This window comes from Melospiza georgiana, chromosome 9 (genome assembly GCF_028018845.1).
Source record: "Melospiza georgiana isolate bMelGeo1 chromosome 9, bMelGeo1.pri, whole genome shotgun sequence".
NCBI lineage: Eukaryota > Metazoa > Chordata > Aves > Passeriformes > Passerellidae > Melospiza > Melospiza georgiana.
Window position 1 is genome coordinate 3027641 of NC_080438.1, and position 16553 is coordinate 3044193.

General features: G+C 52.4%; 1 protein-coding gene across 2 annotated transcripts in view; it reads left to right on the plus strand.

Moving 5' to 3' along the window:
* The window catches only part of LMX1A (LIM homeobox transcription factor 1 alpha), a 43916-nt gene extending 28153 nt beyond the window's left edge, over positions 1-15763 (plus strand). For both annotated transcript variants that reach the window (XM_058030687.1, XM_058030686.1), the window contains exons 3-8: positions 8681-8913; positions 13753-13922; positions 14445-14522; positions 14617-14686; positions 14791-14964; positions 15603-15763. In XM_058030687.1, the coding sequence (XP_057886670.1) occupies positions 8681-8913; positions 13753-13922; positions 14445-14522; positions 14617-14686; positions 14791-14964; positions 15603-15763 (886 nt within the window). The remainder of the gene's footprint in view (positions 1-8680; positions 8914-13752; positions 13923-14444; positions 14523-14616; positions 14687-14790; positions 14965-15602) is intronic.
* Positions 15764-16553: the final 790 nt, after the last annotated feature.

Genomic DNA, 16553 nt, shown 5'->3' on the forward strand with positions numbered 1-16553 from the left:
TCAGCCATGATATCTTTTTCTTGGAAAACAAACAAACAAACAAAAAAGACTAGTTTTCAAGATCTTCACATTTTTACCCACAAAATGAATGACACGAGCAGCGTTTCCTTCTCTCCTGGCTATTCCTGCCCCGCTCACAAAGCCAGCCAAATCGGGGTGGTGGCGGCAGCAATGGCACATCCTCTTGCTCCTGGTGACTTTGCTTTTCCATCATTTGCCTCTCCATTAATCTCAGTACAAACAAAGGCTCTGAAGAGACAAGCTGAGAAGCTCCTGGGGGTACGTTTAAATCAGTCCTTTCTAATAATGTCTGTCGACCTCTCTGTGGAAGCACTGCTCCCCAAGGAAAGGACACGGAGCTGCGGCAGCGTGCTGAAATATGGTGGGGTGTAATTAATTCTGACCTCTGGCTCCCGCTCACTCACTCTCAATATTAAATTTGACTAGTGATATTGTGGTTTTTCAATTATCCTTGTTTTCTTGGGGGCATGGCGGGGTGGTGGTGGTGGGGGGGGGTCGCTGCTCAAAATTCAGCTTGGTGGGAGATGCATTGCTTGGATGCAGGGCTGCTGGGCTGTGGGCTGGATGGGAGTGATCCTTGGGTTGGCTTCACTGGGATGGCATTTGGGCCTGGACGTGGTGTTGTGTGTGCCTCTGGTTCTTCGTCAGGCTGGGATGCTGTCTGATGCTACATGTTGTTATTGAGAATGGGGGGACACAAAAAGAACAGATCTTCAGGGAAATGGGAAGGAAAATCAGCATTTTGGTGTTGGCCTTCTGGCCTTGCTCAGGAGATCACTTTCTGGCCACTCCTGCCATCAAGCACAGGATTTTTATCAGGCTCCTGGAGGGGGGACAGAGCCATCAGCTGCTGTGGGACCTTGTTGGTGAAAGTCTTATTAGTGTGTCCTTGATGAGAAACGGAGCAACACAGAGCAGCCTTGGGAGATGTGCACTTGCTCCACCTTTTACTCGGACGCAGGGAGGGCTGCTGGTGTGTCTTGGCAGCGGCTGCTCACTGGGCAGGCTTCGTTTGCCTGTTTACTTAACCCCATCATTGTAGCAGTGCCCCTGCCGTGGTCTCTGGAGCGTCCAGGAGGTGTTAAGTGACCGCTTCTGGACCCCATCCAGGAGTCAGGGGCGAAGGTGCCCTTTCCTGGGAAAGCTCAGATGGTTCCCATGTAGCAGAAGGAGGGTTGAACTGCCCAGCATCAGCCCCCTCTCCTCTGCTGCTCCCCCTTTCCTCTCTGCCAGCAGCCCCCCAATGTGTCCCTCATCACTGGACCAGGCCCTGGGGGGGACATGGGACCTGCTCAGGTGCCTGTTACAGAGCAGGAGCCATAGACTCCATAATTTAACCTCTTCAAAGCCTCTGGGTCCCTGGATGGGGCTGCCCCCTCCTCCACACCCGATGCTGGCTCTGCCTTTGGGAGCAAGCTGTGCTTTTTGGCATCCTCTGCCATGATGGGCTCTCCGAGAATGCATGGCACAGTGGGATGAACCCCTGGGTGAGGACCCTGAGAGAGCTGGGTTAGGTGAAGAAAGGCCAAAAATAGGACTCTCAGGCTTCTCCTCCCTTCCTTGCTCTCTGGCCTCTCAAAGCATACAGCCCCACCAGCCAAGTGAATCAGTGATTCACCCCTGGTGAATCTGCCAGAGGCCAGATCTTGGCTTTTTGGGCTCCCTGTTCCCTCTTGGCAGCAGCAGCTCAGCTGAACCCCAGGGAGAACTTGCACCCCAGGGCCATGGAGGCGAGCTCACGTCAGCCCCTGGGGTGGAATAAGCCCATTTCAGCTCGGTTGCCATGTCCCCTCAAAGTGTTGGAAGATGCATTCAGGCAGCAGGAATGAGAAGGGCTTGAGCTGGGGGGGGGAGGGAGGAGAAGGGAAATTAAAGGAGAGGAAAAAAAAAAAAAAAAAGGAAAACGCCACTTGCTGCAGAGCGAGCGAATTCTCCAATAAACCCGAATCTGCTGAGAATACATTTTACAAACATGCAGCGAAGTTGGCTGCTTTTGTTTGGGCGTTTGTTAAGCATTAACTAAAGAATGCCATGGTCCAGCCTGCTCGGTGTGAAACCTAATTCTCCCCCTTTCTGGAGCCATGGCATGGAGTGCTCAATTTTTTTCTCTCTGTAGGACTGCAGCCTTCTGGTACTCCAGCCAAAAAACACTCATATTTTAGCAAGCTTAGCCCCGGCCCCGTTGCCAGGCAGTAAAGCGAACACTTGTCCGCCTCGGGGGGGAGGGAGCTGGGAGACAGGGAAGGGTCAGGAGAAGAGCCCCGGGGAAAACATCCCTCCCCTGTGCCACCAGAGAGCTCCCTGAGGGTTTGGGGTGCGCAGGGAGGGAGATGAGGGAGGCTGTGGGTGCTTTACCTCCATCAGCGTGGGAGCCTGGAGGCGCAGTGTGGGTTTGGAGGTGATCCTTGGTGTGGAGTTGCCCTCTGGGTTGTGCTCCCCAGTGGTGCCCAGGATGTGCCCAGCCTGCTCTCCATAGTGCTGAGATGGACTCAGCTCTTTCTGGGTCACTCCTGTGGTGTCAGCATCCCTCCTGCCAGGGCCAAGGATCCATGGCTGCAGCTGGGGGATGCCCTCACTGCCACCATGCCCTTCCTGCTTGCCCATGGGCCATGCCCTCTGCCCCTCCTTTGGCTCCATGAGCAGGGACAGGGTGATGTGAGCCCACCATCAGCAGGGCAGTGGCTCATTCCCAAGCCAGGGGTGCAGGGTTGACAGCAAAGTGGCATTTCTCCATTCTCCTTTCAAGGACCCGGTGATGATGTCCCCCCTTCCAGGGAGAGGCAGTGGGTGAGGAGGTGACCAAGTGCCAACACAACTCAATCCAGAGTCCTCACTCCCTGTGGCTCATTGCTGGCACTCACTGCCAGCCTCCTCCTGCACCCTTGGCTCATCCCTACGCCAGGATCGTGGCCTTGGTGGCATTCGTGGCTCTGAATGCCAGGCTGTTGGAAACAAGGGCAAGGACCATTGAAGGTGAGGGTGTTGGAGGCTGATGGCACTCGGAGGATAAGAGAATTTGCAGAGTAAAAACATTTCGGGGAGAAGGCATTTGGGTCAAGGGTCCAGGCCAGGCTGGAGCTCCCAGCACCTCCTGATGGATTGGCCAATGCCAGTTTAGTATTTCGTTGTGACTCTGTGCCCTACAGCACAGAAAACTTAAAATTCTCAGCATCCAGGATTCCATAAGGTCAGGACCTGCTCAGGTGTGATCACAACATGGGGTGAGTGGGGCAGGTGTGTTGGAGAACCCAAAACTCACAACATGGGGTGAGTGGGGCAGATGTGTTGGAAAACCCAAAACTCACAACGTGGGGTGAGTGGGGTAGGTGTGTTAGAAAACCCAAAACTCACAACGTGGGGTGAGTGGGGCAGGTGTGCTGGAAAACCCAAAACTCACAACACGGGGTGAGTGGGGCAGGTGTGCTGGAAAACCCAAAACTCACAACGTGGGGTGAGTGGGGCAGGTGTGCTGGAAAACCCAAAACTCACAACGTGGGGTGAGTGGGGCAGGTGTGCTGGAGAACCCAAAACTCACAATGTGGGGTGAGTGGGGCAGGTGTGTTGGAGAACCCAAAACTCACAATGTGGGGTGAGTGGGGCAGGTGTGTTGGAGAACCCAAAACTCACAACGTGGGGTGAGTGGGGCAGGTGTGTTGGAAAACCCAAAACTCACAACGTGGGGTGAGTGGGGCAGGTGTGCTGGAGAACCCAAAACTCACAACGTGGGGTGAGTGGGGCAGGTGTGTTGGAGAACCCAACATCCCTGTGGATGGTGCCAATGCAGGGTCACCCAGGGGCTGCCCCTGCCCCTCTCACCCCATCCCTGGAGCAGGCAGGGAGGGAAGCAGAGCTCCCCTTCCCTGCAGCCCCAACCCAAGGCTCGGCCGTTGAGATTTGTCCGTCACGATTCGATATCGGCGTCCCCGCCCCGGGAGGCTCCGCGGGGCCGCCTTTGTATGCGGGGCACGCAGACAGACAGACAGCAGCCGGGAAGCGCCCGTCAATCACGGCCCCTTTCAGCCTGTCCCCCCCTCAGGAAAGGGAAAAAGGCGCTGGTGGCTCTGCTGGCACCGGGGCCGCACCCCCAACATAGGGAGGGAATGCAGGATGAGCATCCCAGAGGTGGCTTTGGCCCTGTGTCGGCATTTTTTAGGGTTTTGGTGATGCTGCGTGGATGGGAAGCCCCAAAGGAGGGGTCTGGTGGATGGGAAACCCCAAAGGAGAGGTCTGGGATGCTTGGTTGGGAAGGAGGAATGGGCATGGAGAAGTGGGGCTGCATCCCCAAATACCAGAAATGTTGCGCTTTTGGAAATGCCCAAATATTTTGCTTCAAGATTTTCTTGAAAGCCACCGCCAGCCCCTTTTGGCTTCAAAACTGCAGGTTGTCGTTTCAAAAGAGACCTAAACTTAAAAAAAAAAATAAACAACCCAAAAACCACAACCTCCAAGAATAGGAATATTTTTTGAGATCAGACACAAAAGGCTGTGTGTGGTGATAAAAATGTCTCACATCACTGTATTTTTGTTCCAGTTCCTCCTAAGTTGAGCATGTTGGTTTTATTTACAAATACTCACTGTCAGTGCTTCAGTGAGGTGTTTACTGAGCTCCTGGTTCTCCACCAAGCATCCCAATCTCCCTGTCTGGTGCCCTGGCCAGCTTCCCACCTGGCTAAACAAACCCAGTGTTGCCAGTCAGGCCCGACTTAACTCTGGAACCACAGGAAAAAAAACCTACTGAGAACTAAAGCATCCCAAAAATGCCATAAGTGAAGCAGGAGAGAGCTGGGCATGGAGCTGAAGGTCCCAGAGATGGAGGAAAACCTCTGTGGATCCAGTCTGGTGTGTCTCTCTGAGGCTAAAATGTTAAATTAATTGCTGGAGTCTGGGTCTCAAGGGAGTTGAGACACCAGCAAGACCCTTTGCTCTCTCTCCATTGCTACCTGTGCCAGATCGTGTTTTTTCTGCCTGTGACCTTTTAGTGCCTGAGGTCTCAGTTGATGGTGTGTTTGTAAGGGGCTCTTTTTGGTTTTATGGGGGTTTCTCTGCAGCTCACATTGCCCAGGGATGGGGGAGTCCTGCACTGGGAGTGAAGGACACCTGGACTGATCAGCATCCCTCAGTGGGAGCTGCTTTGGAAATAAAGTCATTTATTCAGCGACCTAGGAATGGCTTTAAGTGTCTGATATCAGGCAGCTTTTACCTAAATCTCACACCTCCCTGCTGTGCAGCACCCTTTGGGCTTGGAAACATCCACTGCTGGGGTGGTGCTGCTGTGCCTGGCTGGCAAAGGTTATTGGCTCTCTAATAAGTGCCTGGGAGACAAATTTTGGGCACATTTATTCCTGGAGATTAGCTGGCAGTAAAGTAATATCTTATCAATATTTTATTGCTGAGAGCAGTTGGTAATCCCAACAGGTAGGGCTTAAACATCATTTAAACAGGATGAGAATGTGTTGCCAGATGAATACAAATAGCCTCCCCTTTGACATAAAAGAGACATAATTAAAGATGAAGTGACTACAGAAATATTAATGCAAGCCAGTGTATGTTTGAGGTGGAACAAGAAATAAATGACCCTTCAGAAGGGATGCTTTCAAGGGAATGCACATCCCTCTCTTCACAGGGATGTTGGAAATACATCTTAGGGGCAGGCAGTTGTAGGTAAATTTGGGGAATTAAAGCTGAATGTAGAAATCTAAAAGCTACTGATGGCAATTATGAACTCCCTAACTTTTTTATTTGATTATTTCCCCGTTTCTGTGGTGTTTTATAAAAGCTTTATAACACCCCTTTCCTGTTTCTTTGGGAATGTCATGTTTTGCTGAGGGTGCCCAGGATTTGGCTGGCATGGGGAGAGTGTTACACCAGACCCTTGTGCTTGCCAACACTACTTGGGGAAAACCTGGGAGGAAACAAACACTTTTTCAAACAATGCCCATTTTCTGGTGGTTTTCCCGTGAAGGTTTTGCATTTATCTGGTCCTCTGCTTCTCAGAATGGGGCTGATTCAGCACATTTCCTATCTGGGTTTCTGTAACAGCCAAAAAAAAAAAGAAAAGAAGATGGGGTTGAAAGCTCGGAGGTAACCTCTGCAGGATGTGTGCTGACTTTTGACTTCTCTTTCTGGGCCAAAGCCACCAAGACAGGGGAATAATAATGTCCAGTTCCCACAGATATTTCGGACAAGGCTGGGTAAACAGTGGGGTTTTTTTTTTCTATGTGATGTCCAAGCCAAGAACTCAAATATCTGGGTGTGGCAAAGAGGTTCTGGTTTGATACCTTCAAACATCTCTGTGGCTCATCCCATTTACTGAAAAATATCTGTGCTTAAGGGTGATTCCGGGTGCCTGCAAGTCCCCTGAAGCCAACACTGATGCTGCCACCTCTGCTTTTCCCACCTCCATTTCTCCCAGCTGTAAGTCACTGATCATTCTCAGTAGGGACATTTAAACTGGGAGAAAGAAAAGCTGTGCTCCAACCTAAAGTGTTATTGCTGTTGTTATTATTATTGGCTTTTAAGTCTGGAGCCAGAGTCTTGAAACCTGGGAGAACAGTTTAATTAGGGATGCCTCAAACCCTGTCACATCAATGTCAAGGAACAAGCTGAGCTTTTCCTTTTGACACGTCAAGTCTTCAGTCTGGCACTGGCCTTAACCCCGGATTTGCTGTCTCGGAGGTTTTTATGATATATTAGACATTCATGATGTGTTTCTGATTTCTGTTGTATTTTTATGCTATGATCTTTATTATGAAATTCCTGATTTTTATGATATATTAGACATTCCTGATGTGTTTCTGATTTTTATGATAGTTTTATACTATGGTATTTATTATGAAATTCCTGATTTTTATGATATATTAGACACTCCTGATGTGCTTCTGATTTTTATGCTATTATCTTTATTATGAAATTCCTGATTTTTATGATACATTAGACACTCCTGTGTGTGTCCATTCCTGTGCAAGTGAGGATGGGGCCAGAGGGATGGGGTGGTTTGTGGGTGAGGGAGGGTGGGGATACTTTCTGCAGGTGCTTGTGGAGCGGCACAGATGAGCTCCCTGATCCCACTGCTGTCTCCAGCATCTCCTTGGGTCTTGGCATGAGTTGGAGGGAGGTGACAGTGGGGAGCTGGTTTGATAGAACTTGTGTGGAGCTGGTGCTGTCTTGTGCTGGTGGTACCTGGGCTGTTTGGTTTAATAACTTTGTTTTTTGGGCATCGGGTTCTCCATCGCTTGCCCGCATTTATGGTAACCACCTGGTGATCCCCAAAACTGCTAAAGTTGACCCAAAAGCAGCACCTCCCATTGGCACTTGGTGACTGTGCAGCACTGAGAGCACGTCCCTGTCACTGCAGAGTGCCAGCAGCGCTGTCCCCAGCCCCTCAATGCACCAAGGAGGTGACACAGATCCATCTCCCTGTTGTGGTGTTTGTTGTGAGGGTCCCCAGGATGAAGTGAGAGATGAGAATTGACTCCAAATTCTCAGAAGGCTGATTTATTATTTTATCATATTATATTAAAAGAAATTACACACTAAAACTTTACTAAAGAAAGAGAGAGGATACATCAGAAAGCTAGAAAGGAATGAATAATAAAAACCCGCCACTGACCAGAGAGTCCGACGCAGCTGGACTGGGATTGGTCATTAATTAAAACCAATTCACATGGAACCAATCAAAGATGCACCTGTTGGTAAACAATCTCTGTAAGACCATGTCTGGAAGGGCTGTTTGGGTCCACTCTGGACCATTGACAATAGGGTCAATAGTCTGTGGGCTGCTGACCCCAGCCCACATGGTCTTACATAGATTAAAGGAAAATATCAGAAGCGCTCTTCTCCACGTGGTAACGTTCTCTCTTTATTCCAAGAGACACATCAGATGGACAGACAAGTGGAAAAAGAGGGAGTTCCCCAATACAGCAAACCTCCAGAGCACATTCCAAGCAATCAGATGATTATTGTTCACATTTCTTTTCTGAGGCTTCTCAGGAGAAAAATCCTGGCGAAGGGATTTGTCATAAAACACTACGGTGAAAATCTGCCCACTGTGGCTGCCCTGTCCCTTGTCCCATCACCCACAGGGTGTGACAGCGGGCTGGCTGTGGCAAATAGGTTGTGCTTTGACACCTTCAGATGAGTCTGTTGGTCTGGGTGTGCAAAGAGGTTGTGTGTGACCGTGTTCAGAGGGGTCTCAGGTTGAAGGAAGAAGCGAGGATTTGACTCATGTTTCAGAAGGCTTGATTTATTATTTTATGATATATATTACATTAAAACTATACTAAAAAAATAGAAGAAAAGGTTTCATCTCAGAAGGCTAGCTAAGCTAAGAATAGAAAAGAATGAATCAACAAAGGTTTGTGGCTCGGACAGAGAGAGAGCCAGCTGTGCTGTGATTGGCCACTAATTCCAAACATCCACATGGGACCAATCACGGATCCACCTGTTGCATTCCACAGCAGCAGATAACCACTGTTTACATTTTGTCCCTGAGGCCTCTCAGCTTCTCAGAAGGAAAAAATCCTCAGAAAGGATTTTTAGTGAAAAGATGTCTGCAACAGTTGTGTTTTGAGCCCTTCAGCCGTGTCTGTTGGTCTGGGTGTGGCAAAGAGGTTGTGCTTCGGCCCCTTCAGCCGTGTCTGTTGGTCTGTCCGTCCCGCAGGCTGTTCGCGGTGAAGTGCGCGGGCTGCCTGGAGGCCGTGGCGCCCAGCGAGCTGGTGATGCGCGCCCAGAAGAGCGTCTACCACCTGCACTGCTTCTGCTGCTGCGTCTGCGAGCGGCGCCTGCAGAAGGGCGACGAGTTCGTGCTCAAGGAGGGGCAGCTCCTCTGTAAGGGCGACTACGAGAAGGAGCGGGAGCTGCTGAGCTTGGTGAGCCCGGCTCTGTCGGATTCTGGTAAGGGACTCCCTGGCTGGTCCCGCTGCCAGGCCCCTCACAGGGGTCTGGAGGTGAGGTTTGGGCTCGCTGCCCTGAGCTTCTGCCCTTTGGGCTGAGGGGGTGAGCTCTGTAAGGTCCTCCAGGCTTGAGCAGGGAGGGCTGGAGGATGCTGTGTGTTCCATCCCACCTCATGAGGCTCATTTCTGGAGGGGTTTGTGCTCCTGGCCCGTGCAGCTTCCCCGGATGTGGGAGGGAGAGCTGGCCACTGACTAAACCTAGGGCTAAACCCTTGTCCCTGCCCTGTGCCTCAGTGTCCCTGCCTGTCCCTTTTCCTGCCCCTGTAAAGGCTGAGAACAAGAAGGGAGCTGCTTCTGCTCTAGTCACTCCTTTTAATAACAAGGGGAAACTGAGGCACGGAGCTGAAACATGAGTTGGCAGCAGGGAGTCTGCAAACCTTGTGTCCCCAGCAGCTGCTGACCCAACATGGGGACACTGGGGACACTGCAGAGCCGAGGGGGGCTTCAGGAGAGGTGGTGGGCAGGGGGCCAGCATCCTGCTCCAGCCAGAGTGTCACAGCCAGGTTAGGTTGCCCAGAGCATCAGACCAGCATTAAAATATGTTATCTGCACTCAATGCAAATTAAACCTGAATGTTTCCCAGGAAGGCAAGTTTAGTGAGAAAGGCCAGTGCTGGGGAGTGGGAGGGTGGAAATGATCTGATGGTCTGCTAGCCAAAATCCTCAGGAGAACGCCATCCCCACAGAGCCCTGCTCCTCACCACTCTCTCAGTTCCCCCTAAAATCCCTCACTGGGGAAAAGGCTGCTTTGTGGAGGGAAAGGATTTACCTTGGAAATTCTCTGCTCTGGAAAAGACTGCCAGCAGCTGTGGTGGGGGGCTGTCTTTTCCCTGCTGGAGCAAAGCATTGGATTTAAAAAAAAGTAGAAATCAAGATTAGGGGTGTGCTGTTAAGATGTGAAGCACAGACACAACAAAGCCTGTAACTGGGAGATTTGTGAAGGGATGGTTTGCATAGATAGGGAGCAAAAATTGTCCAAAAATTGTATTTCTCTTTAATATTGAGCTCCTCTGCAGTGAAAGCCCTTCTGTCTTACAGCACTGCCTGTGTGGGTTCTGTGTGAGCCCTCAACCCTGCTAGCTCAGGGCAAAAAATGTTCTTCCTCCTTGCTATTAACAGTGGTGATGTTTAAAAATCAGAGTGAGTCCATGGGAGGAGGTGGCTGAGGGGAGCTGGTGAGTGATGGTCCAGCCCTGGAGGAGCTGGAGAGGCAGGAGTGCAGCAGGACCCAGCCCACTGGCACTGGCTCTTCCCTTAGCCCTGGGAAAGTCCTTAACTGATTGAAAAATTACTGCTTTTTCCTCTGGGATATACAAACCCTTTCCAGTTAAAATAGGAACCAATGAGGAAGAGAAAGCAAATCAGCCACAATGGTTTGGGTTTGTTCCTAGTGGGGGGAAAGGGCATTTGGGGAAAGGTTGGGGAGCTTTTCCTCCCCAGCCACTCATCAGCCTGTGGTCCAGCCCCACTGCCAAACCAAGAGCCTCAACTTAGCAAAAACCCCCAGGGGAAAGATTTATTTTGGTGGAAACTCCAGCTGAGACCTGAGGGATGTGAAGGGCCAGCGTGGGAGTCAAAAGGGCAAGGCAACCCCTTGGCTGAGCAGAAACCCAACCCAAAGCCCCTGACATGGCCTGGCAGCCTCTGGCTGGGGGGTCCCAGCCCTTGGCATCTCCCCACTGACCCCACAGCTTGTCCCTGGCTGCTTCTGGTGGCTCCCAGCTTTGTCTTGGGACGCTGGGGACAATGACACAGCAGGGACCAGCCCAGGTGCACATCCCCCATGGATGCTCAGTGTTGGTGGCTTCTCCTCCCCACAGACCCAGGAGATGCAGAGGGGTGTTCAGAGAATGCAGAGGGGTGTTCAGGAGATGCAGAGGGGTGTCCAGGGGATGGACAGTGGTGCCCAGGAGATGCAGAGTGGTGCCCAGGGGATGCACAGTGATGTCCAGGAGATGCACAGTGATGTCCAGGGGATGCAGAGAGGTGCCCAGGAGATGCACAGTGGTGTCCAGGAGATGCACAGTGGTGCCCAGGGGATGCAGAGTGGTGTCCAGGGGATGCACAGTGATGTCCAGGGGATGCACAGTGGTGTCCAGGAGATGCACAGTGGTGTCCAGGAGATGCACAATAGTGTCCAGGAGATGCACAGTGATGTCCAGAGGATGCACAGTGATGTCCAGGGATGCAGAGTGGTGTCCAGGGGATGCACAGTGGTGTCCAGGAGATGCAGAGTGGTGTCCAGGAGATGCACAGTGGTGTTCAGGAGATGCACAGTGGTGTCCAGGGGATGCAGAGAGGTGTCCAAGAGATGCAGAGAGGTGCCCAGGAGATGCACAGTGGTGTCCAGGGGATGCAGAGTGGTGACCAGGGGATGCACAGTGTTGTCCAGGGGATGCACAGTGGTGTCCCCTCTCTGGATGCCTTTCACCAGCAGCATGTGATGAGCTCCTCCAGCTTCCCTGTCCCCCCCTGGCTGCTTTGAAGCCCCCCAGGCCCTCTCCCTCCCTCCCTGCCCCCAGCCCCCGCACACCAAGGGCCACTTTATGAGAAAGCAGAGATAAAAAGCGAGCCATATGTTGTCTGTAATCTCCCAAACCCTCGCTTCAATTACTGCCTCCCCCGAGCCTCCGCCGCCCAGCCTGAGTAAACAAGCCCCTCTGAAAGAGGACCCTGCTTTCCAATTAAAAACGTCCTAACGTTCCTGCTCTCCCTAAATCCTCCCTGGGCGAGGAATGTCCCGGCCCCGGCGGCGGGATGTGGGCTCGGCAGGTCGGAGCGGGGGCACCAAGCCCCACAATATCCACAATATCCACAATATCCACAAGATCCATGGCCCAGGCCCCTTCGCAGGTGACGTCAGGGCAGCCCCAGACACTCATTAATTTCTCCCCCCTCCTCAGTGGGGAAAGGCTTGAAAGGGAGAGTTAATTAAAAGTAATACCCCGCCAAATCCGGCTTCGCTTTTCCTTCTTTCCCTTTGACACTGGGAGGGATTTGGGGAGCAGGTGTTGGCGGGGGGAGGGCTCGGAGAGGCTGCTCTGAGCGGGTTTTCCCCCTTGGAGAGGGTTTTGAGCATCATGGGCCTGATGGAGCCCATGAGCCTGTGGCTGGAGAGGAGTGGGGCGCTGACCTCGTGCTCGGGTGGTTCATTGACCACCTGACGTTCCTTCTCCCACGATTTGTAAAAATCTCTACCTTTCCATCAAAATGAATCTCCTTCAGCACTCAGGAGAGCCAGCAGCTTGGCAGAGCACTGGGAAGGAGGCAGCAGCAGCAGGAGCCACTGCTCATCCCCATCAGAACCTCCTCACTGGGGTTCTCACACCTGCTCCAGTGTGGCATCCCTCGGGCTGGGACGTGCCAGGAAACATCAGTTTGTCCTTCCTGTTGGTGTGGGAATGCCGTGGGTGTGCTGTGAGCAGGAAGGGAGCTGGAGCAGCAGCAAGGCTCTGGTTCCTGGGGGCCAGACCCAGCTCCCGGCTCGCTAGGGATTGCCAGCACCAAGAGCTCTCCCTGCCCACTGACAGGGAAAGGCTCCTGGCTGGAATGAGGAGTGTGGAGAGGAGAGGTGACTGGTGCCTCAGAGCATTCTTGCTGCTCCTCTGGGATCTTTGCCTCCCCTCACCCTGGAGATCTGCTCCTGCCTTTCCTCATTCCCACCTGGGATTGAGACTTCCCTGCTGTGTGTGATCCATGATCAGCCCTTGCCGTGGGGTTTGACCTGGCCTGTTTTCCCCAGGAATTACCCAAACTCCCTGGTACATCCCCCTCTCCCAGAGCCCTGGGATGGATTTGGGCCAAGCACAGGCTTGCAGAGCCCCATCCATGTCCAAGCTGCACCTCAGCTCCATCAGCCATTCCCAGATGAACACTGAAGGAGCTTTCTGGGAAAGGCTGTGAGTGATTTACAGCTAGCCAGAGGGAAGGTGCTGTCAAACCTGAGCAAGCAAGGTCATCAGCAGGGGAGGTGCAGTAAATGAGGAGAGCTGGCAAGAGGCACTGTCCCTTTTCCTGGAGTAGTTCCTGTCCTGAGTGGTGGAGAGCAGCAGGGAGATCCACCCCAGTGCCTGGGAATGCTGTGGGGCAGCACATCACAGTGAGTAGCTGAGGGGTGAAGGCTGAAAGACCCTGGGTTTCTGTGCAGGGAGATTGAAAACTCCACACAAAGAAGGAAATACCAGGCAGAAAGGTTCCCCTTATATGTATGTAAAATATATGTGCTCTGAAGGGTGTTGTCCTCCATGGTAGAGCAGGTCAGGAGGTTTTTGTGAGGGGTTTTTGGCTAACACTTGGCCCTCTCTGAGCATCCCTGACCTCCCCAGCCTGGTCTGCCTGGGCAGAGGGACCCAATCTCTGTCTCCACCTGGGTTTGGGGACAGCCCCAGGGGCACAGTGGTCCTTGACAGCTGCTGGCCCCTCACCTGGATGATGTGACCTGCGTGTCTCTGTCCAGATGAGTCTCCAGCTGGAAATTCCTGTGAAGCAGGCAGAGATCTGGCTCTGGTGGAGGGAAAATCAGCTGTCCCAGGGTTTCACATTGCAGCTGCTCAGACACTTGGGGAAAAGAAGAACCCCAAAACACATCTGCTGGCTGAGCAGTCACAGGCATCAAGTGCCAGTAGCTCTCCCCCACTCCCAAATTCAGCTTCTCACATACTCAGAACAAGATCCCCACCAGCACCCGCATTGTTTTAAATGCCTCAGATTATTTTGACCATGCTGGAGATGGTGTGTGCTGCCTGTTTTCTGTAAAGGACCTGCTTCTATTTCATCCTTAGGCAAAAGTGATGATGAGGACAGCATCTGCAAGCTGGGCCAGGCCTCGGGGAAGGGCGCTGAGGACGGGAAGGATCACAAACGGCCCAAGAGGCCTCGAACCATCCTGACCACGCAGCAGCGGAGGGCGTTCAAGGCATCGTTTGAGGTCTCCTCCAAGCCCTGCAGGAAGGTACGGGGAGAAGGGCCCATGCCCAGCTCTTGGCGATGTCCTGGGTGCTCAGCATGGCCTTGTCCTGGCTGATCTGACCCTTCCTGAAAAGCTGAGTGCACTGAGATGCAGCCCCACATTTTTCTTCACAGAGAAAAGCAAGGCGCAGTTCTTTCCAAGAATATTTCTGGGTTTCGCATTCTCTGAACCTCAGAGAAAGAAAGCACAGTTCTTATCCCTTGCTGTGCCTGTGTTTGTGCCAGAGTAGAATGCAATAGGGAGATTTTTTACCCAGAGTGATGGTGTTTTGTTTCCCTGGCCTGTCAGGGCCAGGTGTGTGTGTTGGGACCGTTGGGGATGAGATGAGAGCAGTGTGAGCAGAGTGAGTGCTTGGCAGATCCAGTTTAGATGTAATGTATATAGTATAATAAAGTAATTAATCAGCCTTCTGATGTCCATGGAGTCAGATGCATCACTCTTTCCCCTGGTTGGGGCCATCCCAGCATTGCCATACTGAGGGAACACTGTCCCTGTTCTCTCCAGGTGCGGGAGACGCTGGCGGCAGAGACGGGGCTCAGTGTCCGTGTGGTGCAGGTCTGGTTCCAGAACCAGCGAGCAAAGGTGGGTACCAGCACCCATTGCTGGGGCTCCCTCCCTCCTGGCCTTGGCCAGGGGATGGTTTCATTCTGCTTTTTTCCCCTTTCCTCTCTCCCAGATGAAGAAGCTCGCCAGGAGGCAGCAGCAGCAGCAGCAGGACCAGCAGAACACGCAGCGCCTGAGCTCAGGTACCCCCCTCACAATCCAGCTTTCCCCATCTCCAGGCTTCTCAGCCGAGCTCAGCCACCCAAAAACCCGCAGCCAATGATCTTATCTCGTTGTTATCTTGCAGCCCAGACGAACGGCGGCGGCGGGCCGGGGCTGGAGGGGATGCTGAACCCCTACACGGCGCTGCCCCCGCCGCAGCAGCAGCTGCTGGGCATGGAGCAGGGTGTCTACGGCTCCGACCCTTTCCGGCAGGGGCTCACCCCGCCCCAGATGCCCGGAGACCACATGCACCCCTACGGTAGGGCGCTGGGGATGCTCTCTCTGCACTGTCTCCTTCAAAGAGATGCCGGGTTGGGGTGGGGTCACGTCACTCCTAAATGGCGTGTGCTACTGGTGCCTTTGAGGGCTCACCTAAAAACAGAGGCCAGGCAAAGTTAAAAGAATGAAAGAAATAAATATTTCTTTCAGTAAATAAAAGCATTTACTGAAGGGCTTTCAGGTACATTAAGGGCAGATGAAACACCTCCCCAAGGGGCTACACCCAAGATGGACTATGGTCCAGACATTTTTCAGACAATTATAAATTTGGTCCATTTCCATTTCAAGGGTTAATCCTCCAATTACAGCTTCAGGTAATGAAGTCATATTCCCCCCGTTTGCTCCTCCCCATTTCACTTTTTGTTCATACTTTTCAGGGCCTGAGGCTGTAGGGTGTCCTTGAGTTTCAGGCCCAGAAGGATCGTTTTTCTGACCAAAATGTGAGGACAGCAGCTGACACTCTGTATGGAGTTTAGAGTTATACACTAAAGCAGTACAGGATTTGAAAAACGCAAAGCTGAAACCCTAAGGCATCACTAGAAAAGCTGGGGGTAGCAGGCACTGTGGAGGTGCTGGAGCAGGCTCTGAACCCCTCCTGTCCCTTCCTTGCTTCCCAAGGTGCCGAGCCCCTCTTCCACGACCTGGACAGCGACGATACCTCACTGAGCAACCTGGGGGACTGCTTCCTGGGCACAGCAGATGCAGGGCCACTGCAGGCACGAGTGGGAAACCCCATCGACCACCTGTACTCCATGCAGAGCTCCTACTTCACCTCCTGAGCCCAGCGTGGTCCCCCCAGGAGGGGCCGCAGAGCTCCCGGGGTTGGGAGGGAGGGAAGGAAGGAAGGGAGCAGCTCTGCTGGGACGCCCTCAAATCATGTTGTAGCTTGGGATTCCCAAGGAGAGAGTTAAGTTATGGGTTGCATAGTTTCATGTTTCTCTTAGGAGCCTAGGATTAGGGACAGGAGTGGTTTTTGCAGCTGGCTGGTGGATTTTCAGATTTCAGACGGGGGACACGAATTTCTCGTTTCGGCAGGGGGAGGGGGATTCTCCTGCAGGAGCATCCCAGCGCTGTACCCCACCTTTAGGAAGAGCAAACTGCTGATCTTCATGGGGAAAGCCTGCAGCATCAGCTGGGCTTTGAAATCTGACAAGCTGACAATGATCTGGGCAAACAGGAGAGGAGCTCTGTGTCACTGCAGGGTTTAGTTATTTCCCCCCTGTTCCCTCAACCCGCTGCTTAAACGTAGGGACTTTTTAAGCTAGATGTTCCCATGTGAATATAGAGAGCTAGAGACCCCTAGCATTGTCCCCGAGGATGGGGCTGTGTGTGTGGATGTGTGTGTGTGTGTGTGTGCGTGCAGAGCCGTGTGGCTGGGAGTGCAGCGCTGCACGGCCACACCTGCCAGATTGTATCAACAAAAACAAAGTTTATTTCTAAGTCTATCAGAAATTTACTGTACAGCAAAAGTAACTTTATTTTCAGTGTGAACCATATTTAAGGAGATACTCAATGCACTTAAGTTATAAGAGGAAATAATTTTACTTTTTATAAACGTTATGTTTTAGG